Raw genomic sequence first — 24,937 nt, forward strand, 5'->3', positions numbered from 1 at the left:
GGGAGTTGAAATATGAAATATGACATTCTGATTTAAGTGAGCGTCCTCGCCGACGTGGTGCTGCATCAGAACGAGTCCTCAAGGTGATTCTGAGGTGACTCACTCCTCTTATCTAGGTACGTGTGTGTGTGTGTGTGTGTGTGTGTGTGTGTGTGTGTGTGTGTGTGTGTGTGTGTGTGTGTGTGTGTGTGTAAATATGTGGCCAAGTGGCAGGAATAACAATTTGCATACTCAGGTATTGGACAAAGTCTACACTGTAAGAAATAAATCTGTAGAAAAACACATTTTCTGTTACGTTAACATTCTGACGTTTTACAGTAAATCTGGAACATTCCCTCGTTTTAAACCCTGCTTTCTGTCTGACAGACTCCTCGGAGCTGTCACGCTGTGATCGACACACAGTAATGTCACCGGATATTCATAATGCCGATGCAAATCCGCCGCCGCCGCCAACCTGTGGTCATAACTGATGCAAATCCCTCCCACACACACACATATAAGCCTGAATCCCAGCAGCAGGCCAAGCGTCCGCCGGCAGACGTCTCCAGGTTGGAGATAAACTCCAGAAAACAGAAGGATTCTTCACCTGCCGCCTGAAGACGCAGACTATAGGAACCTCCAGGAGGATTCTGGGGGATGAAACGCCTCCTCGGACCCGGCGGGAGCGTTTGAGGTAGAAACGGACGCTTTCCAACCTTCTTTCCTCGCTTTGTTCTGCATCCGACCGCTGCACATTCTATCTGTCAGAGATTTTAATTGAGCCCAGTTTGATCTTTTTTTAAAGGCATATTTTTGCAGATTAATGTGTGAATCTTTTCCCTCAGGCGTCGCCGACAAAGTGAACTTTTCGGTTTGTTTGCAGAACTTTTGTTCATCTCTGAACAAAAGATTTCAGACCGCCGCCGCCTCGCTGCCGCCGCCTCGCCGCCGCCGCCTCCCGGTAGAACAAAGAGCTCCCCACCATGAATAAGCTCTCCCTGTGGGTGCTGACCGGTCTGTCGGCCGTCGCCACCGTCTTCTTCAACGGCTACATCGTCCTCGCCAGCCTGCGGAGCTACCAGCACAACAGGAAGTGGAGCCCCAGCGAGACCATCGTCGTGGCGCTGGCGGGGGCCGCCGCCGCCCATCAGCTGCTCTCTTACTTCTGGATGACGATGGACGAGGTGGACAGCCGGTGCCGCCTCGCCGACCTGCCGTACGCCGTCATGCTGCTGCTGGTCTACAGCCTCAAGTTCACCGTCATGTGGGACACGGCGTTCCTGACCTTCTACTACAGCACCAAGCTGGTGACCACGCCCAACCGCTGCTACGCCCGCATCCAGGCCACCATCCTGAAGCACGTGAGCCTGGCGGCCGTCCTGATCCCCACATGCGGCCTTGGCACCTGCATGCCGATGCTCGCCGTCTTCCACGCCGACAACTTCACCGCCGCCAACAGAGACTGTGGCGTGTTGATGCCCCACAACACCTCGGGAGAAGTCTACGAGATCATGTACCTGATCCTCGCCGACGTGCTGCCGGGCGTCGTCATGGCGAAGTGCTGCGTCTCCATCTCCATCCACCTAGGCATCCACCTGCGCCGCATGAGGGCGAGCACCAACGGCGCCCACGGGCCAAAGCTGGGGTCCCAGATGAGGGTGATCCGAATGGCGCTGTCCCTGGTGGCCGTCTTCGCCCTCTTTCTCGCCATCGACCTCTACGTCAACTACCAGATATCTGTCAACCATGAGAGCATCAGCGTGCTGACCTTCTTCTTCACGTCCGTCTACACCAGCGTGGTCGCCGTGGTGCTGATCTACGGGAAGAAGACCTTCTGGAAGGATCTGATACGGGAGTTCAACGTCTGCATGGATGAGTATCCGTGTTTGTCTCGTCTGAAGGTCTCCGAGCAGAAACCCAAGACTTAAATGCAGCTGATCGGCTTCTCCTCGGACTGAAATCTAGTTTTTATCGCCTGAAATAAAAAGTCCCTCAACACATCGTTGAAGCAGGATCCTGAAACGATTATCTCTGCTTTACTGTGATGTTATAGAAACACTTCTAGCTCAACTGTAAACATCGGCGTCTACATCGCTAAACTATTTACACCTTTTGAACATTAACTCACAAAGAAAACAGTTTAAGATAATGAGTTCCCTTTCAAATCAGAGCCGGAGCGCTATAAAGAGACTGAGTGGGCATTTTATTTCAGAAAACAAAAAAATATGTACGGTCCTCAAATCAGTTTGAATTGTTCCGTGAATTACACCTCTGCTGTTTGTCACGTGAAAATATATTTTTTTCACGCCCAGATAAGTTTGTTGTCGTATCATTAACAAGCTCGTCGCTAGCAAGACCTGTTAGTGTGAGTCACGTTACATCCTGGTACCGAACACCTTCGAGAGACGCCACTGGGTTCTAATTAAGGTTTTTTTGTTATTGATGCAAAAGCATAAGAGTTCTGCAGGAGTGGTTTTGTGGTTGGAGTGTTGAGTTTTGCAAATATAGCCAGGTAACCATGTAACCAGGTAACCATGTAATGTAAACATGTAACAATGTAACCAGGTAACCATGTAATGTAACCATGTAACAATGTAACCAGGTAACCATGTAATGTAACCATGTAACAATGTAACCAGGTAACCATGTAACAATGTAACCATGTAAACAGGTAACCAGGTAACAATGTAACCATGTAACCATGTAACAATGTAACCAGGTAACCATGTAATGTAACCATGTAACCAGGTAACCATGTAACCACGTAACCAGGTAACAATGTAACCATGTAACCATGTAACAATGTAACCAGGTAACCATGTAATGTAACCATGTAACAATGTAACCAGGTAACCATGTAACAATGTAACCATGTAAACAGGTAACCAGGTAACAATGTAACCATGTAACAATGTAACCAGGTAACCATGTAATGTAACCATGTAACCAGGTAACCATGTAACCATGTAACCAGGTAACAATGTAACCAGGTAACCATGTAATGTAACCAGGTAACCATGTAATGTAACCATGTAACCATGTAACCAGGTAACCATGTAACCACATAACCAGGTAACAATGTAACCAGGTAACCATGTAATGTAACCATGTAACCAGGTAACCATGTAACCACATAACCAGGTAACAATGTAACCATGTAATGTAACCATGTAGGTAACCATGTAACCACGTAACCAGGTAACAATGTAACCAGGTATCACCATGTAACCTGGTAACCAGGTATCACCATGTAACCTGGTAACCAGGTAATCATGTACCCAGGTAACCATGTAACCAGGTAATCATGTATCCAGGTAACCAGGTAACCAGCGTTCCATCATCACACGCTCCTCAGACTGCATTCATGAATATTTCAGCAGATCAAATAATGGTCAGGCCTGTAAAACTGATCCCAGAGCGCCGGTTGGACATGATGTAACTCCGGCACCATCGAAGAGCGTCAACAGATCCACGTGACTGAGAGGACGGAGCGTATTAATAACACATGGAGGTACACACGGACTGAAGATAGTTTAACCAAATAAAGCCACCTTCTTTTGCAGCTGCATGTGGGCGTGCACGTGGGCGTGCATGTGGGCGTGCACGTGGGTGTGAAGCTGGGCGTTCCTGAAACGTGCACTCGTGCCCAGCGAACCTTGCCCTGTGTAAATAGGGTATTTTAAAAGAAGGGAAAACGCAGCAGACCTCTTTGCAACGCTCCATTAGTTGACTCCGCCGGCAGCCAGCGAGGTTCAAACACAGACACAATGCAGCTAATCCGCATCCACACTGGATCAGGATCCGGATCAGGATCCCTCCTGCAGCTGAATGGACAAAGTGAGAAAGAGCACATCTGCCTTTGATGGGGGGGGATAGAGGCTTAAATACTGGCCAGTACGGATGCTATCATATTATTCTTTATCTTAATATTTTAATTTGGGGACTGGAGTTATTTTCTATTTACACGATTTAATGCTTAACTGTCTGATTAAAGCTGTATTCACTGTCTGTCTGTCTCTTTAAACCCAGTCTGCCCGGATTGGCCATTCTGTCAGAGCACGGACCAATCAGAGTCCTGTGAGGAGCTGCTGGCAGCTAGGGGCGTGGCTTAAATGTTAGAAGTTAGCATAACTGCTCGGTAGCATCAGTTATATCAGAAGTGATGGCAAAAGGATGAGACGCGAGGGTCCAGTCTTTTACTCAGTTTGTTCCTTAAATATTTATTTGTCTTTTTGAGGTCGTTTTGACTCAAACAAGTAAATAGAATATTAAACCTCTACGTCTGGTCAGAGAATGACGACAATCAAAAACACTTTAAATACATGTTTTTGTGTCGCCAAAGTAAAGTTGTGTCTTCACACACAAACATTTACCAGGTCAGTTAAAAGCCTGAGGGTTGAGGGTTTCAGGCCTGGAGGGGGGGCGCTGGGACCGGGTCTCTGTTTGTGTGTCTGATTGCAATCCTGTTCACCTGGTCCACCTGCACACCTGCAGCCATCAACCGGCAGCACAAAGCCTGCAGCGCCGCTGCCGCTCGGCTTCACACGCTTCTTCTCTCTGCGGCGTCGAGGCCGGCGGCTTCTCTCTGCATTTGGTTTCTTTTTCTAATGTGAACTTTAAAGGTCTCCACAGCTAAAACTGATGGATACTTCAAGATTTCAAGGTTTTTATTTGTCACACAGTAGGAACGTAGTTCACACTGAGCAATGAAATACCGTAGTGACCTCAAATAGAACAAAAGAGCCAGAAGAAGTATTCAGGCCCCGTTTACACACAGATGTTTCCACGCGGTTCGGCCTCTCATTTACATGAAAACCCTGTTTTTATCACAGAAAACGATTATTTCTAAAAACTCCGGCCACACTGGAGATTTCTGATAACGCTGGTTATGTTGTCGTGTCGACTGGGCCTATTTAAGGGGGGGTGGAACTACCCTAATTTGTTCCCAAGCCCCCCAAATAATTTGGCTTTTTTTTTTTTGTCTTCATTTTCAGAATAACAGTCATGTATCAGTCTGTAGAAAGAATCTACTTTAGAAAGCATTTCTGTAAAGCCTATTTGTCTTTTTGTTTTAGTTTTTTTAATGGACACTGTATCCTCATTCTGCTGGAATAAATCCATCCAAAATACAGTTATTTGGGTGAAGTTCCTATTGATGATGTCAGATTTCACTGTGTCTTGGTTTATTCTACTGTATCCTTTATGACAGAAATGAAAAGAACATTCTTTAGACCTGCAGTGTTTCTAATGGAGAGGAATTAGATACGCTATCACTTTAAGACACATTTACATCATCAGGTTCTGAATAATCATGTGTCTAAACGTTACCATGACAGTAACTCTTGTCAGACAGAAGACAATGTGCTTTTAACGTGTTAGCTGGACTTCTTCACTGGTTGTAGTTCAAGTAAAGACACAAAGATTAAGTATGCTTCTCCTGTCTTTAAATCCTAGAGACGTCCCTGGATATGAATATACATATAAATATAAAAGGATGTAGTGTAGTATATATGATATATTCACCGTCTCCCCGTTAAATAGGTTGAAGTAACGCTGGTGTCTTAGCCGTGTTCCTTCCTGTACGACACACAAAAAGTTTTTCCCAAACTTTAAAACACATGTAGTAAAAGTCGAGGCTGGAAAAGACGGATCCTTTACGATGCTGTAAACACGTCTTCAGCATGGAGCTCGTTTCCATGGCAACCTGCTCCTTTGCACAGACTTTAAAAAGGGGGGGGGATCCCATACTTCACTATCTGACAGGAAGGAACAGACCATTAGCAATCCAGACTAGCAAGACCAGCACCCGCATCAGTCAGCTGCTCCCCATAAACCCCCCCCCCCCCAGCATGCCTTTCTTCTTTGTATCTCCTAAAAAGATCAGCATGAGCTCCAAGAGGGCCTCGGCTCCCGACAACATACTTGTCATTTTATTTTGAAAGGGCATCAATCAGCGGCTCCCTGACACTTTGGTTCGGCGTTCTGAGCCTGATGGGTAATTTTTCAGGCTATCAGCAAAGCGTCCAAGTGATCTGTATTCACCGTGTCGGCGGTTCAGAGATGAAGATGCCTTTAATGCAACAATCACATTTTTTAATAAGTCTTTATTTTTGTTCAGTCAACAACAGCTTGTTCATAAAAAAGAAAAAAGATCATCATAAATCTCTTGAGGCATCGTTTTGTATAAAATGTCTTTGATTGTTGTTAGAAATGCGTACCGTACAAAAACACGTGAATCCCTTGTGAGACCTTTTTTAAAAAACTAAATACTGACATTTGATCGTTTTCAAAGCAGCTAACTTGCGTAGGTTTAGTGATCTGAAGGCACGTAAATCTGCAGTAAAGCGGTGTGTTGAGATCCGACTACACACTGTGTGTGTGTGTGTGTGTGTGTGTGTGTAGCACAATGGGAATATTAAAATTCAAATCAATAGCAATAATTTAAATTTCAATAATGACTTGATAAAAAAGCTGAAATATAAAACTAAAGTGAACTTCGAAGGCATTACAGCATTTTAGGGTTCTTTAAAGGACCAGTTTGAAGTTTTTTGTGTGCTTATTTACTTTCTTGCCAAGAATCGGATGAGAAGTTACGACTTTCGTGTGCGTACGATAAATACGGAGGCTAAGACCCGCAGCTACCGGTGGACCAGCATGTGAACCGTAGTGGATCTGTTTGAATATAAAATATCTTTTTACACGTCAAGAAAGTCGCATTTTGTACTACAGCTGTTTGGAAAATATGTAATAAAAGTGTAGTTTATATTTGGTTTGGAACCTAGCTGCTAGCTAGCTAGCCAAGCTAATGGCTGTGTTGGTGACGTACGTTGTGTGAGAACAGAGATGAAGTTCGCAGTTTCACACTAAACTCAATGATGCTACGACAATCTGAGACTTTCTTGACTAAGAATTATCTTGTATGTGCCCCTGAGTACGTAGGTGGAGCTAGCTTAGCTTAGCACAAAGACTGGAAACGAGGGGAAACAGGCTGGCTCCATGTGACCTTGCATCATTTCTTTACACTTAAAGAGTTTTGAACGCGTTAAACGAATAACATCTAACATGTTTATCAATGAGATTCAGTTACCTTTATTTTACCACGCCGTGCTAGTTGTTCCCTTTGGTTTCCAGTCATTACGCTAAGCTAAGCTAAGCTAACTGGCTCCAGCTACATATTTACCAATCGGTCTTTTCATCCGACTCTCGGCAGGAGAGTGTATCAAACCATCCCTTTTTAACGAAGAAAAAAAACTTCGGTACTTCCGCTAGGCATCAACGCGATGTTCGGGACGCGCGTCGGTTTACAGTATTCAGTTCATCGGAAACATAAACACATTCATTAATGCCATCCAGTGTCTCTGAAAAGTTGCAGTTCCAACGGGGGAAATCATAACATTATATAAAAATAACAAAACATTCTGTACATGGTGTTCCCTGTGGGGTCGGGGGTCGGGGGTCATCCAGTGTCACTCCAGCACATAAAAGCTCAAATATTACACATTGCAGCATTGGTCATTACTTTTTCCCTGAACATCCTGACTTTGTTCTTTTAAAAAAAATAGAAGCATCTAATCATTTCATTATTACGTCTTTAAAAAGCAAACAGCCGTGCGTTACCTCGACTCACGTCAGCTAGCGTAACAACAAGCCTGTTCCATTATTAGTGATTTGCATTCCCATGCGATGGTCCTGCATCGGTACCCGACTGTTTCCATGACGCCGACAAAAAGAGGAAAAAAAACCCAAAACAACGCAGCTGTAATCGCAGCCACGTCTCGCATAATTAGTGAAACTTCTGAGTGTGTGTGTCGCCCCCTAGTGGGGGCCGTGCTCATACGCCGGGAACATCGACTTCCGTGTTTTGGGAGGCGGCGGAGGAGGTTTGCTCTCGATCTTCACCGGCAGTGGCGGAGTGAACTGTGGGGGGGGGGGGAGAGTTCATGTTAGGACTTCAAATGAAATAATGAAAACGGCGTTTTACACATCATTACATATGCAGGGGGGGTCTACCTCTAAAGAGAACGCGGCGTTGTCAATCTCATGCGGGTGTTTCTTCGGCGGCATGGGTGGGGGGGTCCCAGGGGCGTCGATGGTGCTGACATCATTGTCACTGAGAAGCGATGAATAACCTGAGAGAGAGAGAGACATAGAGAGAGGCAGAGAGAGAGAGAGGATTTCAGGCTGTGCGTGACCTGATTTGAGCGAGAGACCACAAAGTTGCTCTGCGTGTTTTTCTTTTTAAGGGGAAATAAAAGCGATGACATGCGGCGCCGTGGTGCTACTTACTGGCGCTGCGTGGAGCGTGAGCGGCGTGCGGCGAGGCCGGCAGCGGGCTGAGGGGGCTGGACATGCTGAGCTGGGAGGAGGCGCCCTGGAACAGGGACAGGGTGAGCCGCCGGTCCCCCAGCTGGAGACTCTTAGGTCTCTGCTGCTTCTCTGGAGGAGTCTGGAGTAAAAACAACACAGAGAAAACAACAGTTAGACAGCCGAGCGGAGCTCATTACAAACCCAACATGTTAACGGCTGGACGTCACCTGAGGTGGTATGTCCCAGATAAAAAAATGTATTTATATATATGTATATATGTATATATATATATATATAAATAAATGTTTAAAAAAATCTAAATAAATAAATAAGGTAAAAAACTAGGCCCATGAGGCCTTACCTCATCTGCATCGGACCTCTCCAGCAGGACCTGAGATTTGCTGACGCTCCATTCCTTCCTGTTCTTTCGAGCGATCCGGTTGTCTTCCTCGGAGCGGGACAACAGCGAGGTCCTGCGGTCGTTTGGACGGGACAACAAGGAACTGCTCGTCAGCCACCAAACAGAGAAGAGACGCAGAAATAAACCGACAGCCACCGAGACAAAAAAAACAAATCACATATTTTCAAAGGCAGCGGGATGTGGGGATATGGGACTGACTCTTGGGAGGAGACACAGGAGGGTCCGTCCGAGGAGGCGGAGCCACTGGAGAGGCCGGAGGAGGCGTTGGAGAGCGTGGAGACGGTGGACATGCGGCGCAGCGTGGAGGACAGGATGTAGGGCATCACCACGGAGCCCACCCGGCTCTTCTTCCTCTCCGTCAGGGAGCAGGGCTGCGACACAACAGGATTAATCAGTCGGGGGGGGGGGGGGGCAATGACGAGGCAGAAACTCTGGACCCGCTTAAGGGAGATTAATGATCCTGCGCTACTCTTACACGCTGGTGTCTGATAGGACAGCGAGGGACATTAAATTGAGTTTGTGGCAACGCACCAAGGTGATGACGCCGTAATGCTTCTCCACTTTCTCCCGGAGGTCCTGGAAGCAAGTGACCAGGCGGTTGTGTAAGGGCTTCAGCTGCTCCGTGGCCTTCTCCCCGTGGATGCGGATCCCATCTGCCAGCAGAGGGATCTGGAGTGGAAGAGAGGGAGACGGCCACTGAAGTGTTTTTACGAAGCGCGGCTCGGCTTTCGAGGGCGGCGGCGGACGAAGGGTTTACCTGCAGGGCGATGAGCTGCTTGAGGACCTCGATGCGCTCGTGGTCCTCCGGGTGCTCGTGGATGTAGGTGTCCGTGAAGAACGCCTGCAGACGACGGAAACAAGGGGAACGTTTAGGCGGCTTGTTTAAACTAAATACGACTGCAGGCATCGAGGAAGAGGACGCCGTTCCCTCATGACTAAAACTAGAACTAGACATAAAAAAGATCATTTACAGTCGTTACACAAACCTGAACCGGATCCAGCAAAGAGCTCAAATCTAACAAATACAGAGCAGAAGAAGTCCAGAGACCAGACCAGACCATGTGAAGGAACCAGAGACTGTCTGTGGTCCCCCAGAGGTCTAGATAGTAGCTCACATTAGTCCAGAGACCAGACCAGACTATATGGAGGAACCAGAGACTGTCTGTGGTCCCCCAGAGGTCTAGATAGTAGCTCACATGAGTCCAGAGACCAGACCAGACTATGTGGAGGAACCAGAGACTGTCTGTGGTCCCCAAGAGGTCTAGATAGTAGCCCACATTAGTCCAGAGACCAGACCAGACTATGTGGAGGAACCAGAGACTGTCTGTGGTCCCCCAGAGGTCTAGATAGTAGCTCACATGAGTCCAGAGACCAGACCAGACTATGTGGAGGAACCAGAGACTGTCTGTGGTCCCCCAGAGGTCTAGATAGTAGCTCACATGAGTCCAGAGACCAGACCAGACTATGTGGAGGAACCAGAGACTGTCTGTGGTCCCCCAGAGGTCTAGATAGTAGCACACATTAGTCCAGAGACCAGACCAGACTATGTGGAGGAACCAGAGACTGTCTGTGGTCCAAACAACAAGGTCTGTGCTGTATTTATGTCTAGATGACCTTATATGGAGTGTTGATGGAGCAGCTACAATGTTAGCGTAGCCTAGCACCATCAACCAGACTCCATTCAGAAAACCAGCGTTTTAACAGTAGTTATCTTGTGGTCTTGCAGACAGACTTAACAAAGCATGACTCAGCACTTTTTACTGATCACCATCATGATGGAGTTATTTCAGCATCCTTTACATCTGGTTATTGATATTAAATCACAGATCAATAGAGTTTTGAACTCGTTACCTTCTCGTAGTTTGAGAAGCCGCCCATGACGGCGGGGTCGACGATGCCGCTGAGCATCATGGACAGCGGGTTGATGGACAGCGTGCGATCGCAGGCTTGTTGCTGCACCAGGTTGCTCAGCTTCTCGTTGGCAAGCTCCATGGTCTCCACGGCGTTGGCCAGCGGACTGATCTCCACCTGCACACGGGGACGGTTACATGAGGAGCCACGTGGTGTTTGAGAACATAAAACACGTTGAGCTTTCTTACCACGGAGACAGATTTCACTTCGAACCACTTCAGAATCCCCGGGAAGCGATAGAAGGTGATGTAGGTGGATCTCTCGATCCACATGGTCTGTAGGCCGGAACACATGCAACTTATTAAAGGACACGCACAAAATGTAATCCCATCCTTATCCTGGTCATAATCATTAGCATTCATGATAATCATCAATATACGCTTAAAACACTAAAAATGACTGGAATCACTTCACAGTTTGTTAAGAAAGTTTTTCTTCTCTAAATAATCTTCAGAGTGACGCATGTGCAGACAGTGTTGTTTACACGTTTCCATGATTATTTATGGATCTGTGCTTACACGTATGAAAAAACACGCTCACCGCAAATTCATTGTCGGGGTCCTTTTCACCTTTCCTGAAGGGCCTGGAATACTGGAACTGGTCCATTTCATTGGTTCTGTAATAGCTGCAGGAGAACAGGGAAGGACAGCGGGGTTACAGCCGCTCTGACCGGAGGATCCCATAAATCCCGGAGGATTCACGAGGTCCATAAATCAGCCTTTTAAAACGTTCTGCTACGTACTTGAGGATCTGCTCAGGAACCCCTTTGTCTTTGAACTGGAGCGGCACGGTGAGAACCGGCTTCACCGTGAAACACTGGATGTCTGTGGAGTTCAGCTCAGGAAGAGACCAGGAGGAGGTGGAGGAGGAGGTGGAGGAGCAGAAACCACAGAGTGGCATGGAACCAGATTCCGTTTATAAACCTGCGATCCTCAAACACTGCAGCTGATGCACTGATTTACGCTGACGTCACGCTAACATGCTAACATGCACGGTTGAATGCTAACGTGCACGGTTTAATGCTAACATGCTAACGTGTTTTTACCATGTTCACCATTTTAGAGTTGCTAATTGACAAGAAACACAAAGACATTCTCCTCATAAAGCAAAGTATCACGTTTAAATATCGGCCTGATGATGTCATTTCCTTCCTGAGGGCGAAATGAGCGCTGTTGTCGCGATATTTCACATAAAAGCACAAATGCGACTCGACAACCAAACGGCGTCCGTTCGGCTTCGTGCACAAGGATACGCTGCCCGTTGGAGTTGCTGATGTCGTCTCCAGGGGGCGCCGTGCTGGTCATGCGGACGGCGTTGGGGAACTGGGAGAGCAGCTTCTGGCTGAAGTCTTCCAGCCACTCGTATTCTTTTCCTCGGTAGATGAACATCTTGTTCTGTGGCGATAAAAAAACAGAATCCTGATTTTCCATAATGTATGAGAGGAGTCGTGACACAGACGTTTCATATTCTTTCATTACAAACACAACAACAACAACAGGATGGCTGCATGAGCTCGGTGCGAGTGTTCATTTATTGAAGGAGGATGGTTTCCTCACCCTGAGGAAGGACGGGAATCCGAGGCCGTAGTATCCCACGGCGAAGTACTCAGGCTGCGGCCGCATGGCGTGCATGATGTTCTCGTAGAACTGGGCTTGTTTTTTCTGTGACACAATTCGTCCGTTCATTTAAGGCGTTCATTTTCAAAATGAACGTGGTTACTGTCATTTCCAGGAAAAGATAACAGGACAATCAGACTGAAGCACCGTCCCTGAGAGACTTTCTAAGTAGATGCTTCATAACACATTTACAGCAGCAGACTCTCTGGAATGAGTGAACTCGTCTCCTGGCCGAGGGCTCTCGGCTGGAACACACCGTAACTCATTCTGATCACCGTAATGAGGCGTTAACACAGATCTATTAGGTCGTCTGTAGGGGCGTCGCCAACTAAGAATTTACATAGTTGAACCTGATTGGTCAAATCTTGCCCTATAGTCGACTGATTGTCAAATCAGGTTGTTGTCTTTTCTTTTTTGCTTATTGATTGTAAAAGGGGCCGATGAACCAATCCTATTGAACAAAAAGTGGAGCAGTCCAAGTTGGGAGGGCCCGTTCACATCCCCCCCTCTAAATTGACAGTATTAAAGTGTCCCAGTCTGCCTGCCGGGCCTGAGGGCCGTACCGTCACCGGTTTGAATCCCTCCACGACTGGACTGACATCTGAGTTTGAAATATGACCGCCGGCCGGTTTGGCTCGGGATGGACCGGCTGTTAAATCTCCCGATGGCCAGTCAACTATAAGATTGGCAGTCGAATCAAGCTTCTGAGATCGGACCGTGGAATAGTCGACTATTGGGGGTCGTCTGCATACGGGCGAATACGGATCCCCCTAGCTGTCGGTCAGAGTTGTAAAAGCACCACGTGGTCTCACCAGCAGCTGGCTCAGCTCCATGAAGTCAAACATGTGGCTCTCGTGCATCTTGGCCAACTGTTTGCCGAGCTCGATGGCCTTCTCCCACATCTGAGGAGACAAAAGGGGGGCGAATGTATTTTGAAATGTATTTTTACAATCTGACTACATACATGACCCACTTTCAGTACAGAGTCATGATCCACCGGGGAAGTATGCCTTTAAGCTCCGCTTTACAATCTGGCATCACGGCTGTGAAACAAACTAACGGCACATTGACCCAACAGGGTTTAAGTAACTTCCCCCGCCGGTTTCACAACGTCTGTCACAACAGCATCCTGACATCCGGACACCTCCGGGGCGTACCAACCTTGCCCTTGTCCAGGTAGCAGATGATCTCCTGGAAGAGCCTCTCCTTCAGCTCCTGCTGGGTCCAAACGTGCTTGCTGTCGCCGGGGATCAGATGAGATGCGCACTGTTTGTCTGACCACTAGGGGGGGGTACATAAATAAATCCATCAACACTCAGGTGGACATTTAGAAGCAAGGTGACAACACGGCAACACAACAGCAGTCAGTGTCGGAGACCTCCAGTAGTTCAGCATGTAGCAGCAGCGTGTAGGAGGCCTCAGTGTAGTTCTCACAGTCCAGGTGCAGGTCTCGCAGCTTGTACAGGTACCTGGGTGCAAGACCACATTAGTTAGGATGCAGTTCAGACCGTATAGAAGATGTTGTCATGGTGACGTCACCCATCGGTTTGAGGATTATGGTTTAGAAGCCTCGAGTTATATTCATGTCATCTTAGTAGCTAACTAGCATGGTAGCAACCTGTCAGCAGGTAAGCCCCGCCCCCTAAAGCATCCCCTGCTTTCTGGTCTGGTGGACTCTAAATGGACCATAATGTACTAAATGACCATCATGCTGGATTGAAGAAGACTTGAAACTAGAGATTGAGACATAAACTCATGTTTACAATGTTTACTGAGATAATACATCAAGAGAGAAGTAGGACCATTTTCTCATAGACTTCTATACAACCAGAGAGGAGTCGCCCCCTGGTGGCCAGCAGAGAGAAGTAGGACCATTTTCTCATAGACTTCTATACAACCAGAGAGGAGTCGCCCCCTGGTGGCCAGCAGAGAGAAGTAGGACCATTTTCACATAGACTTCTATACAACCAGAGAGGAGTCGCCCCCTGGTGGCCAGCAGAGAGAAGTAGGACCATTTTCTCATAGACTTCTATACAACCAGAGAGGAGTCGCCCCCTGGTGGCCAGCAGAGAGAAGTAGGACCATTTTGTAATAGACTTCTATACAACCAGAGAGGAGTCGCCCCCTGGTGGCCAGTAGAGAGAAGTAGGACCATTTTCTCATAGACTTCTATACAACCAGAGAGGAGTCGCCCCCTGGTGGCCAGCAGAGAGAAGTAGGACCATTTTCTCATAGACCTCTATACAACCAGAGAGGAGTCGCCCCCTGGTGGCCAGCAGAGAGAAGTAGGACCATTTTCTCATAGACCTCTATACAACCAGAGAGGAGTCGCCCCCTGGTGGCCAGCAGAGAGAAGTAGGACCATTTTCTCATAGACTTCTATACAACCAGAGAGGAGTCGCCCCCTGGTGGCCAGCAGGGAGAATGACAGTTTAAGGCACTTCACTTTTCAGAACCGGAGGTCTTTGTCTGTTTCTTTCCGACTCACCGGATGTAAATGTCTTCCCTCTTTTTTTCTTTGTAGAAATTCTGCGAGAGAGAAACATAATGAATCTTGACAGTATTCTTTGAAGAGTGTTTTGACAGGAAGTGCTTTACGGATAACGGCTGTGTGTAGATGCCCGGTGTGTAACGGCAGACGTACGAGCACGTTGACGGTGCAGCTCATGCGGTGCTCGGGACTCTCGTCGTGGGTGATGGTCCGGTAGGCCAGCAGGTTCTCCAGCAGGCTGCTCAGCAGCAGGGCCAGCTCCTCCCCAGACTGGGACAGGTATGTGTGGCGTCGGCAGTGCTCCAGCAACCTGAACGGCAAACATATCACGTAAACGTCTCTGGTTCCGTCTCCTCCTCACACCACATTAAAATTGTTTTTCTGCTTGTTTCGGAGGCGGCGTCCCACAGGGCCGCCTATCGATTAGAGGTTGCTTAAAATTCTAACAGAACGTCTTATCCTTCTGACTCCTCGAGGCCCTTTTTTTGAAAAACACAATAATAAATGCCTTTGTTGTACTTTGGAAGGCCTCCTACGTGAACAGCACAGAGGGATTGTGATCAGTGTGTTACTTCAACGTTCACGTTGTTTCTGTTGGGTTACTTTGAGGGACCGATCCGTAGTCAGGATGCTAGGAGGCTAAGCCCCGCCCCCTTTTGGTGGTCACCAAAGTCAACGCTGAGAGGCAAATCCTTTTATGCTCCTTTTATTTTGAAAAAGTTACACAGGAAGGGGCGGGGCTTAGCTTCCCTATTACCTAGCATAGATGACGAGCAGCAGCCATACGACACCACAGGGAGTGGTTATTATTAAACGTTATCACCTTTCATATATTATTAAAAAACTCAACTATCCATTTAAAAAAAACCTTTCAGAATAAAAGACTTTTATTTTCTTACGTTTTCTCCAGCAGGACTTTGTACTGCTCGTCCCCTCGGCCTCCTTCCACCTCTTGGTCCAACTTTGTTATCAGCTCGTTCTCAAACTGCAAAAGAAAAGTGACATCATCATCACCATCACCATCATCATCTTCATCACCATCATCATCATGTCTGAAATGTATTTATTTAGGATGAACCTCGTTTTTGAGGGGGTCCCAACATAAAACACACAGAGAAATGACAGAAAAAACGGAATAATAATAATAATACATTAAAAAAAGAGATTGAAAAAAAAAAAAAAAAAAAAATGTATCAACATCATACGCATCACAAACCCTCAGACTCTTCAGTGGAAACTATAAACTAAATAAATATCCGTCCCGTTTACCGTCTCGAAGGTGTGTCTGGGGCTGAAGTTGTGCTCACACTGCATCATGTCGAAGAAGATGGGGATGGTGTCCTTCCTCAGCTCGGGCTCCGGCACCAGCGTGACCTCCAGGATGGGCCCCACCATCGCCGGGATGAACTTCATCTTGTGGGGGCCTGAGGGGGGGGGGGATATTAATAATCATGTGATTGCAGAAGGCAATAAGCTGCGTCCTCGTTTTCTGACGAGGACGGATCTAATAACGTGGCAGACAAAACAACGACGACGCGGAGGAACAGGAGAATAAAACATATTGTCTTGTTCTCACCCAGATTGTACCACATGTCTCTGATCTTGAAGCCGATGGTCTTCCTCATGTCTCCGTACCTGCAGCACATTCACATCACACGTTACATTCAAGGCTTTTAAATAATACCAACAATGTTTGATGGATCAGACGTGATCTCACTTGTTCAGGATCTTGTTGCGTTTCTCCTGAGAGAAGGACTCTAGCTGCAGTGTCTTGTGGGTAAGGAACGCCACGGTCAGATGAAAGTAGTGATTCCACAGCTGCAAACGGGGGAATGTCATTAAATATTAAAACCATAATTAACCCTCCAGCCCTTTTTTTCCTTTTTTATGCAGGGTTTCTACACCAAGTCAAATTCAAGCACTTTCCAAGCACTTCAAGGTGCATTTCCATGCTTTTCCAGCACCTTCCAGCTGTGGTAAACTCCATATTTGTACCAATCCAATGGTCAGTATTCAGTCTACTTATTATGTCACTTGTTCATCACATTAAATGAGATGTTATTGTCCTCTAAACAACCAACATGATGTTTGGAGACAGCTTTTTACAGAAGGACCACAAATGAAAGGACAACTAATTCCACTAACAGATCCACAGAAATATAATCACCAACTATTTTCATCATCTGTTCATCATCAAAAGTCATTTTTCATAAAGAAATGTCAGGAAATGCTGTTTTCAGTCCCTCAAATATGGAGATCTTCTTTTCTCTGTTCTATCATAGATGTCATCACATACAACACACATTTCAAGACCTTTATTCCACATCCAAGCCCTTCTCAAACCTTGAAAACCCTTGAATTTTAGTGTGGTGTTTTTCCAGCACCCGTACCTGCAGTTGAAAATGCGCCTCGTCCAGGAAGTAGGTGTTGAGGACGTTGGAGTACTGGTTGATGGCTCTGAGGAAGACCTGCATCTGGACCAGATTCATGATCATCCAGTCTGCGGGGAACACGTCTCCCATGAGGTCCTTGAACATGATGAAGGTCTCCATGAGGAAGTCCTGAGGGGCGGCAGAGGGGAGGAAACCGTTATGCAAGCTAAGCGACGTGACGCAGACCTGCCGACCCCCGACCCCCCCCATCATGCCGCTCCGATCCCCTGAATGACACGTCTGTAATCAAGAGTCCCTTAAGGGCCCGTAAGTGGGCCGGTTAATACCCGTTATGGATGTCTGGGGACAGGAAGTGGCCGGCGGGGAAGGAGGTGGGACACTTACGATGATGTCCTGTCGGGTCTTGAAGGTGCCGACGTAGTGGGCGTAGTGCATGTCGTCCATCTGCTTCAGGATGGCCGTCATGCAGGCGAGGTAGTGGCCCTGCAGGGGGGGGGGGGGGGGGGTCACCATCACTCACATGCCTCCAGTGTTAACCAGCGCTGCACTCAAACATGGACATATACATCATACACATGGTGTCTTACGATGAGGGCGGAGGAGCGCTCCATGCTGATGACGGTGCGGTTCACCCGGCGGAGGAGCCGCTCCATGATCAGCTGGACGTGGCCTCGGGTCGGACCCTGCACCAGAACAGACCCGGGGTCAGTTACCACGGCAACGCCGGCACTTATATACGACAGGGAGAATGGTTGGGATTGAAATGTATCATGAAGAGTGGATCAACTAACTTGAACAAATACAAATTTGAAATTCAACACATTCAGGCCGAAAAAAGAATAGATTTTCTTCTATTAGTAAACACTGAAGCCGTGTCCCACAGACCCTGAACGCCCCATGAGAGAGAGCTCACCACGTCCTTGCGGTCCAGGTTGTCCAGCACGGTGCTGAGCAGCTGGGCGCAGGCCTCGTGGTCCGGTTTGCTGGAGTGGTCGTCCAGCTGGCCGCTCAGCTGGTCCGTGACCAGCGGCAGCAGCACGTCACGGCAATCTGCACCAGAGAGGACAGTCAGGAGCTCGTACATGCAGCTGTGATGGCGGCGTGTAACGTTCACGGTCACGACTCGTACCCGGCTGCCTGAAAAGGTCGCTCTCCACCATCTTACACATGCAGCCGAGCTTCTGACGCACCAGCTGCGAGTCGGGGATGCTCTCGATGAACTTGGTGAGGAGAAGGCTGAGAACGAAGAACCAGGGTCAGGCTTCGTATTTCACATCTCAGCAGGACGACTACAAGTAAATATGCTGATTTAGCACCATTAGAGCCCTCGGAGAGATACCTGAGCTCCACGGGATCAAACACAGTCTGGATGTCGTTGATGAGGCTGGGGAGGTATTTCAGGATGGCTCCCTGGAGGGAAGAGGAAGAGAACGGACCTTCATCATCTTCATCAATCAGAAAGGAGTTCCATTACATGATGATGCTTCAGGCTCCATTAAGTAACTCATTATACATTAATATATATTATACATTGTTTTCACATACAAGGAATTTGCAGTCAAGAACATGAATAAAATAGAAAATAGAAAAATTACCCCCAAAGAATAAAAACTCTATATACATACGCACCATAATATAATGATATTGACAATTTTACAAGTTGTGCAAAATATTTGTGCTTATTCTTCTGTTTTAAAACCCCCTCACAGCCATTAGACAGTGCTGACCTTTTATCTACAAGCTATAAAGGCAAGGCTACTTTATTTGTATCGCACCTTTCATACACGAGGCAGACTCAAAGTGCTTCACATCATAACATGTCACACAATAAAGTGAAAAAAAATGCTAAATTAAAATGCATTACAGAAAGACAAGGAGAATAAAAACATTTTTACAATAATTAAAAACAGTGCAGACATTAAAGGATTCAGCAGAAAGCTATGGTGAACGTAAGTTTTCAGTCTAGTTTTAAAAGAGTCAGAGTTGGGGCGAGTCTTCCATCTTCAGGGAGTTTATTCATGCTATTTGTTGCATCGTGACTAAATGATGATTGTTGTTTACTCTGGGAATCACTAACAGATTGTCTCAGAAGGTCTCAGTGGTCTAGAAGGCTTATAGTGGGATCATATCAGTGATATGTTCGGCCCTAGACCATGTAGTGATTTATATGTGAGCAGGAGGATTTTGAAATCATTTCTCTGACATAAAGTGCTCCAGACCTTGATCTTCACGCCCTCGTCCAGCGGCCGGTCCATCAGCGTGTTGAAGGACAGGAAGAGGGTTCGGATGGAGTTGAAGAAGGCGTCGCCGTCCTCGCTGTTCCCGTAGAATCTGAGAATCAAAGCATGGCATTAAAACAAGTCGTTCTGGTAACACCAGAGGGAGAAGTGGGTTCTTTAGCGCCTCGGACACCTGAGATAGAGGACCCGGGACTGGACGATGAACCTGAACAGGTACTTGAGGGCCTTGAGCGCCGTGTAGAGCCTCTCAGTCAAGGAGGGCTGCTCGGCGTTGCCCACGTAGTAGTTCAGCACCCGGGTGAGCTTCCTGGGGAACCAACGAGCCCGGCATCAGAGTCACCATAAAGTCGTGAAACAGCAGGAAGGGGCGTCTAGACTCACATGTAGGCCAGCGTGGCACTGAAGTGCTTGTTGATGTAGGTTTCCAGGACCGGGTTGAAGTGCTGGAACTTGATGTCGCCGATGAGTGTGATGATAAAAACCTGGATGAAGACGAGAAGGAAGTCAGGACGTACGTACTGAATATCAGAGCTCCATAAGCCGACACCAACCACCACTAACTCACCAGGGCATCGAACACCAGGGTGTCATAGGTGTCCTTCTCGGAGGTCTCCATCATGATGCTGAACAGGGCGTCCAGCGTGTCCTGGAGGAACTGGGAACACAACAGGAAGCTGCTGCTAAAGTTGCCACTGAGCAAGAAATAACACGTACGAAAAAACATGGCAGCGAACTAGAACCCACTTTCACGATCTCCCCCCCCTCCACTTCCATCAGCCTCTGCAGGATCTGGTCCAGGTCCTCGGAGTTGGACCGCCAGTTCAACAGGCCGAGTAGATCCACTGGAAAAAACAGAATCCCTTCAGCATTATTATTGAAATAATCCCTTCTGACACAGAGAGAGCAGGCAGGCCACAGCAGGATGAACCGATGCATTCATTCAAAATCCAGCACCTTCCCGGAGGATTGTGAGGAGGTGTGAATATGGAGATTCCCTCTCTTTTTTCCCACTAACTCAAGTCCAGGTTGCAGTTCTCATCACCGAACATCGTGAACGCAACACACTCCGGATTCGCTCCGACCATATATCTTTCTCCAGACTCCAGCGGATCCGATCAACCGCCGATCGATATCCGCTGAGATTCTGTCAAAATACGGATCATCGGGAGATGCTAGTGGCGGATAAATAACGTAGCTAACTGCTAACGTTAACAGAAGTTCCATTACATTATGATGCCTTCAGGCTCCATTCAGTAACTTATTATACTTTTAAAGACAATGATAACATTATTTTGATGCGTTGAATGAATGAATGAATACATAAATGTTTGAAAGAGATGTTTTTCTCTGGTGAATATAAAATGAGAGGGTTTTTAATGTGTGGAAGCGACGGTCATCATGTCGTTGACCAGCAGACTGGCGATGGGAGGAGCTACAGCAGGACCAGAAAAAAGGACTGAGGACCCGTCAGATCTGACCTGGACCAGAAACGGACCTGAGTCTGTTTTCTGTTGGTCCAGGACTGAGTTTGGTTCGTCTAAAGAGGCCTAGGTGTTCTACCTTTTACATAATCCTGTTAAAAAGCTAATTAGAGCTTCATGGATCATATTAGCAGCAGAGTTCTGGGTGTTAAATTCTATCTGGGGAGGATCTGATCCGTTTGGTAAAGATGAGCTCTAATGGTCTCAGATCCTGGACCAGGACTACCGTTCTGCGTGAGTTTGGTGGAGCAGGTGAGCGTGGCGAGCTGGAAGCTGTCCTTGGTGACGGGGATGGCGGTCGAGTGGTGGAAGGACTTCCCCGTCTGCTTCTCCTTCTCCGCCGCCTCGGTCCAGGTCGCCGGCGAACTCAGATAAACCTTCGCGTCCTCCGTCTTCTTCGCATCAACCTGAGAAATACAGGGGGGGGGGGGTTTAATCACGAGGCGTATTGATCGACGGAGATCTAATTTCATATTTATTGATCGAGGAGAGTATTCCTGCGCGGCCCGTCTGCCGGCCGTCAGCTGTTCCAGACACCCATTTGTCGTGAAATTAGATCACAATGACCGACCTGCTGATTTCTGAAGACGGCCGCGGTGAATTAACGTCGTACCTTATAGACGATGAGTTCGTGGCGGCCGTCCTTCAGCGTGGTGCCGTCTCCTCGCATGAGCCGGACGAAGGCCATGCCGAAGGGCTTCTCCGACTTGTCCCTCGCTGGAGGAGACGATGGAGACATGAAAGCTTCACAATTATCCTCCCAAAATACTGGATCATCCGATAATCAGCAAAATATCATTAAAACATCCTGGAATCACATTTTATTGCATCACAGATGAGACAAATGTTTCCTTGCTGAAGTGCCTTAAACTGTAATTCTCCCTGCTGGCCACCAGGGGGCGACTCCTCTCTGGTTATATAGAAGTCTATGAGAAAATGGTCCTACTTCTCTCTCAATGAATGCAGGGGATGCTTTAGGGGGCGGGGCCAAATCAATTCACGTTATTATCCCAATAATCATCAAAAAATGTGCTTAAAACTCCTAAAATATTACTAAAACATCCTGGAATCACTTTGCATTTTGTTAAGAAACATATTTTGTTGCATCACAGATAAGACACATAATTCCTTTAGAGAAATACATATTAAATAATCATCAATGATACGTCTCCCTACATAAATAAATGATAAATTTTCGAGCTAGACGTCTTTTTCACGTCACTAGTGACCGATGGAAATTCACCAGGATAATTTTTTAATCGTCATAAGGGATCAAAGGATGGAGGATAAGGACAGTCAGTGGTTGTCATGGAAACAACAGACACTCACAGTCCTGAGAAGAGCGGTGGCGAAACATGACTCTCAGGTGAGAGCGGCAGACGTCTTCGATGGGGATGGTCACCTTCACCGTCTCATTCCAACATGGCTGCTTCACCTGGTAGTAGATGACCGACTTGTACTCCGTGATGCCGTCGTAGCCGGCGCCGGGGAAGATCACCTTCTACGGACGCGACAGGAAGTAGGCGGGTTATCGTGGACGTGGAGGCAGCGTTCGTTAAGCAGGCGTTTGAAAGTTTGAGACGAGTGGAAAATTTGACCTGACGATGGCGCTAGAGATAAAAAAATAACTAGAAAAGAAAGTTTGGTCATTTGCCACTCTTTGCTTGGTTTCCGCCAACAATGGATGTTTGCTGTTGCTATGACAACAAGTGAAAACTACCGCTAGCATTTTAGCCCAACTGCTGAATCCGGTTGTTAGCATCGTAATAAATTTGCAAATTTGCCACTTTTCCCTGAGTATCGCCCACCTCCCTCGGCTCCATTTCTTTTTCTACAAATAAAATGTATTATTATCAACACTATATAATAAAGTATTTAAAGGATTTATGGTTTGGGTATGAATGAGAAGAGTAATAACACGTGTCTTAATTGAGCTGGACGTCCCAATTCAAATAAAAAAAAAAGAAGTTATTGTCTATCACATGGTTTACACGTCACCCAGGAATCAATGCAATGAAACGTGTTATTCATTATTTGTGCAATAAATAAATGTACCTCCATGGGGTTGCCTTCGTCGTCGTGCACGCTCAGAATGACCTCCACGTTCTTCGGGGTCTTCTTCTTACCTCGGTCAAACTCTCCCTGCAGCAAAGTCACGTAGATGTCGTTCCTCACGATTCCTGCAGGAAGAACGATCAGAATCCGTCACGATCGTAAAATATATACTTTTAAAGCTGGTTGTCCACTATTTGCTAACATGCAATCCAGCGTGTAAAAGGCTATTTTTTGTATAGTTACAGTATACAGTTAGTGCTGCACCAGACTCCATTATAAAAAACAGCTATTTAAAAAAAGAACATGAACGCGGCGGAGGCGTGGTGATGCCCGGCCACAAACACTTGTAACACACCAGGGAGGATGATTTCCGGGAAGCCCATCTTCCTGACAACAGCCGTGCTGCGGTCCACAAAGTGAGGGTAGTCCTTCCGGACCTGGACCAGGTCCCCCGGGAGCAGCTTCAGGGTCACAAACAGTCCTGCAGGCAAACATTAGGAGAAGTTCAACGAGGCAGACCGATACCAAAAGGGCCGACCCCAGCAGACCCCTGCAGACCTCTGCAGACCCCAACAGACCCCAGTAGACCCCAGTAGACCCCAACAGACCTCTGCAGACCCCAGCAGACCCCTGCAGACCTCTGTAGACCCCAGCAGACCCCAGCAGACCCCGCATACCCCCACAGACCCCTGCAGACCCCCACAGACCCGTCTGCCATGGCTTCCTCTTTACCCTGGCCTTTGTGGTTGACCTCCCGTGTGGCGATGACTTTGTTGAAGACGGCGGTGAGCGGCTCGTTCTCTCCGATGACTCGTGACGGGATCAGCGGAGACATGATGAGCTGCCTCTGACGGATGTAGGTTTCCATGGCGATCCTGGGAGGAGAAGGAGAGGAGCGTTGCGTTTACACCGTTTACAGTTAAACGCTGTTTTCAGAGACAGTGTGGCAGAAGGTTTCATCCGACAAAAAGGTTTTGGAGGATGAAATGTTGAGACCAAGCAGGAGCATCGACTCCTGATGTACTGATGATGATAATAATAATAATAATAATAATAATGAAGAAGAAGAAGAAGACACCTTATATCCTCTCCACAGTCAATGCATTGGTGTTTTATGTGACATTAGTGTTGCCATGACGACGGTTCGACAAAGACAGGCTGTAGATAACGAAACCAAAGAACACGGCATTCAGCCGGTTGTTGACCATGTTCACCTGCTGATGTAAAATGTTTTCATGTGTGCAGAGAGCGCTGCACCAGACTCCATTCACTAAACAGCCTTTTATACGCTAGATTACATGTGAGCAAAGTCGACAACGAGCTTTAAAAGTGACGTATTTTCCTTTATATCAGTGCTGCGGTGGATAAAACTGATGCCGATGTGAAGAGACGGTTTATGTGGATTTAGAAAACTGATAATAAATATTTGGAAAACTAACTGATAAATATTTCAAGAAACTGTTAAGTGTTAATATTGAGAACAGAGTTTGGTGGGGAGGTAGAATGAGTGTTTAGTTAATTTCTCTCTTGGCACCTCTTGGCATTCACAATATCAAGTGTCATTTCAAGAAAAAAACGGAGTGTTTCCATCATAAATAGAATGTAGTTGTTCTAATAATGAGGATACAAGGTTTTCATGCATCAGGTCAAATGTATCTGAGTTCAAGGGCAGAAAATGTGCTTAAGTAAGAAAAACTGTCAAATAAAATAACAGTTTGTGTTTTCCGTTGTTCACTGGAGAATTAATTTACTGTCACATTTAACTGACCTTTTTAATGTGTTATTAATCCCCTCCATGCTTGTTTACCAGACAAATAAGAGTGCTAATGGGATATAAATGGATTTATCGGGTTGTTCTGTGCTACGATTGATGTTTTATTAAGAAGGAAAACACTTAGCATTCATTTCCGAGCAGATAATCATCACTTTTCCTCAGGAAACAAACCAAACGGAAACTATGTCTCAATGAGTTTATTAGCTCTCAAGTTTTGTGGATTTCAGGTTAGAAACATCCACCGGATGTCATTTATTAAACAGACCTGC

At 46.9% G+C, this 24,937-nt stretch overlaps 2 protein-coding genes across 3 annotated transcripts in view; one reads left to right on the top strand and one right to left on the bottom strand.

Annotated features, from left to right (window-relative positions):
• Window positions 1–962: 962 nt before the first annotated feature.
• On the top strand, window positions 963–1,907 carry tas2r202 (taste receptor, type 2, member 202; the record flags this gene model as incomplete). Its single annotated transcript, XM_084025684.1, has 1 exon — window positions 963–1,907. One exon carries the CDS (start codon window positions 963–965, stop codon window positions 1,905–1,907), a length of 945 nt encoding a protein of 314 aa, XP_083881810.1.
• A 4,159-nt stretch (window positions 1,908–6,066) lies between these two features.
• Window positions 6,067–24,937, bottom strand: part of dock5 (dedicator of cytokinesis 5) — a 30,202-nt gene continuing 11,331 nt past the window's right edge. The window contains exons 12-50 of one of the 2 annotated variants that reach the window (XM_084025209.1): window positions 23,627–23,769; window positions 23,250–23,375; window positions 22,895–23,019; window positions 22,169–22,340; window positions 21,453–21,556; window positions 21,066–21,246; window positions 20,103–20,200; window positions 19,924–20,013; window positions 19,740–19,840; window positions 19,531–19,665; window positions 19,338–19,449; window positions 18,458–18,528; window positions 18,248–18,354; window positions 18,032–18,168; window positions 17,706–17,801; window positions 17,503–17,601; window positions 17,116–17,286; window positions 16,443–16,543; window positions 16,302–16,360; window positions 15,995–16,149; window positions 15,625–15,710; window positions 14,879–15,035; window positions 14,723–14,763; window positions 13,613–13,703; window positions 13,396–13,515; window positions 13,047–13,136; window positions 12,175–12,279; window positions 11,871–12,012; window positions 11,361–11,442; window positions 11,159–11,243; window positions 10,807–10,893; window positions 10,559–10,735; window positions 9,465–9,548; window positions 9,239–9,376; window positions 8,906–9,078; window positions 8,648–8,759; window positions 8,266–8,425; window positions 7,990–8,108; window positions 6,067–7,896 (exon numbers count right to left, since the gene is read on the bottom strand). In XM_084025209.1, coding sequence (XP_083881335.1) covers window positions 7,795–7,896; window positions 7,990–8,108; window positions 8,266–8,425; window positions 8,648–8,759; window positions 8,906–9,078; window positions 9,239–9,376; window positions 9,465–9,548; window positions 10,559–10,735; window positions 10,807–10,893; window positions 11,159–11,243; window positions 11,361–11,442; window positions 11,871–12,012; window positions 12,175–12,279; window positions 13,047–13,136; window positions 13,396–13,515; window positions 13,613–13,703; window positions 14,723–14,763; window positions 14,879–15,035; window positions 15,625–15,710; window positions 15,995–16,149; window positions 16,302–16,360; window positions 16,443–16,543; window positions 17,116–17,286; window positions 17,503–17,601; window positions 17,706–17,801; window positions 18,032–18,168; window positions 18,248–18,354; window positions 18,458–18,528; window positions 19,338–19,449; window positions 19,531–19,665; window positions 19,740–19,840; window positions 19,924–20,013; window positions 20,103–20,200; window positions 21,066–21,246; window positions 21,453–21,556; window positions 22,169–22,340; window positions 22,895–23,019; window positions 23,250–23,375; window positions 23,627–23,769 — 4,534 coding nt within the window. In that variant the 3' untranslated portion in view covers window positions 6,067–7,794. Of the gene's footprint in view, window positions 7,897–7,989; window positions 8,109–8,265; window positions 8,426–8,647; window positions 8,790–8,905; window positions 9,079–9,238; window positions 9,377–9,464; window positions 9,549–10,558; window positions 10,736–10,806; window positions 10,894–11,158; window positions 11,244–11,360; window positions 11,443–11,870; window positions 12,013–12,174; window positions 12,280–13,046; window positions 13,137–13,395; window positions 13,516–13,612; window positions 13,704–14,722; window positions 14,764–14,878; window positions 15,036–15,624; window positions 15,711–15,994; window positions 16,150–16,301; window positions 16,361–16,442; window positions 16,544–17,115; window positions 17,287–17,502; window positions 17,602–17,705; window positions 17,802–18,031; window positions 18,169–18,247; window positions 18,355–18,457; window positions 18,529–19,337; window positions 19,450–19,530; window positions 19,666–19,739; window positions 19,841–19,923; window positions 20,014–20,102; window positions 20,201–21,065; window positions 21,247–21,452; window positions 21,557–22,168; window positions 22,341–22,894; window positions 23,020–23,249; window positions 23,376–23,626; window positions 23,770–24,937 lie in introns of both variants that reach the window. The other variant, XM_084025208.1, reaches the window with a different exon arrangement.

The sequence above is a fragment of the Eutrigla gurnardus genome (genome assembly GCF_963514095.1).
Source record: "Eutrigla gurnardus genome assembly, chromosome: 13".
Lineage (NCBI taxonomy): Eukaryota > Metazoa > Chordata > Actinopteri > Perciformes > Triglidae > Eutrigla > Eutrigla gurnardus.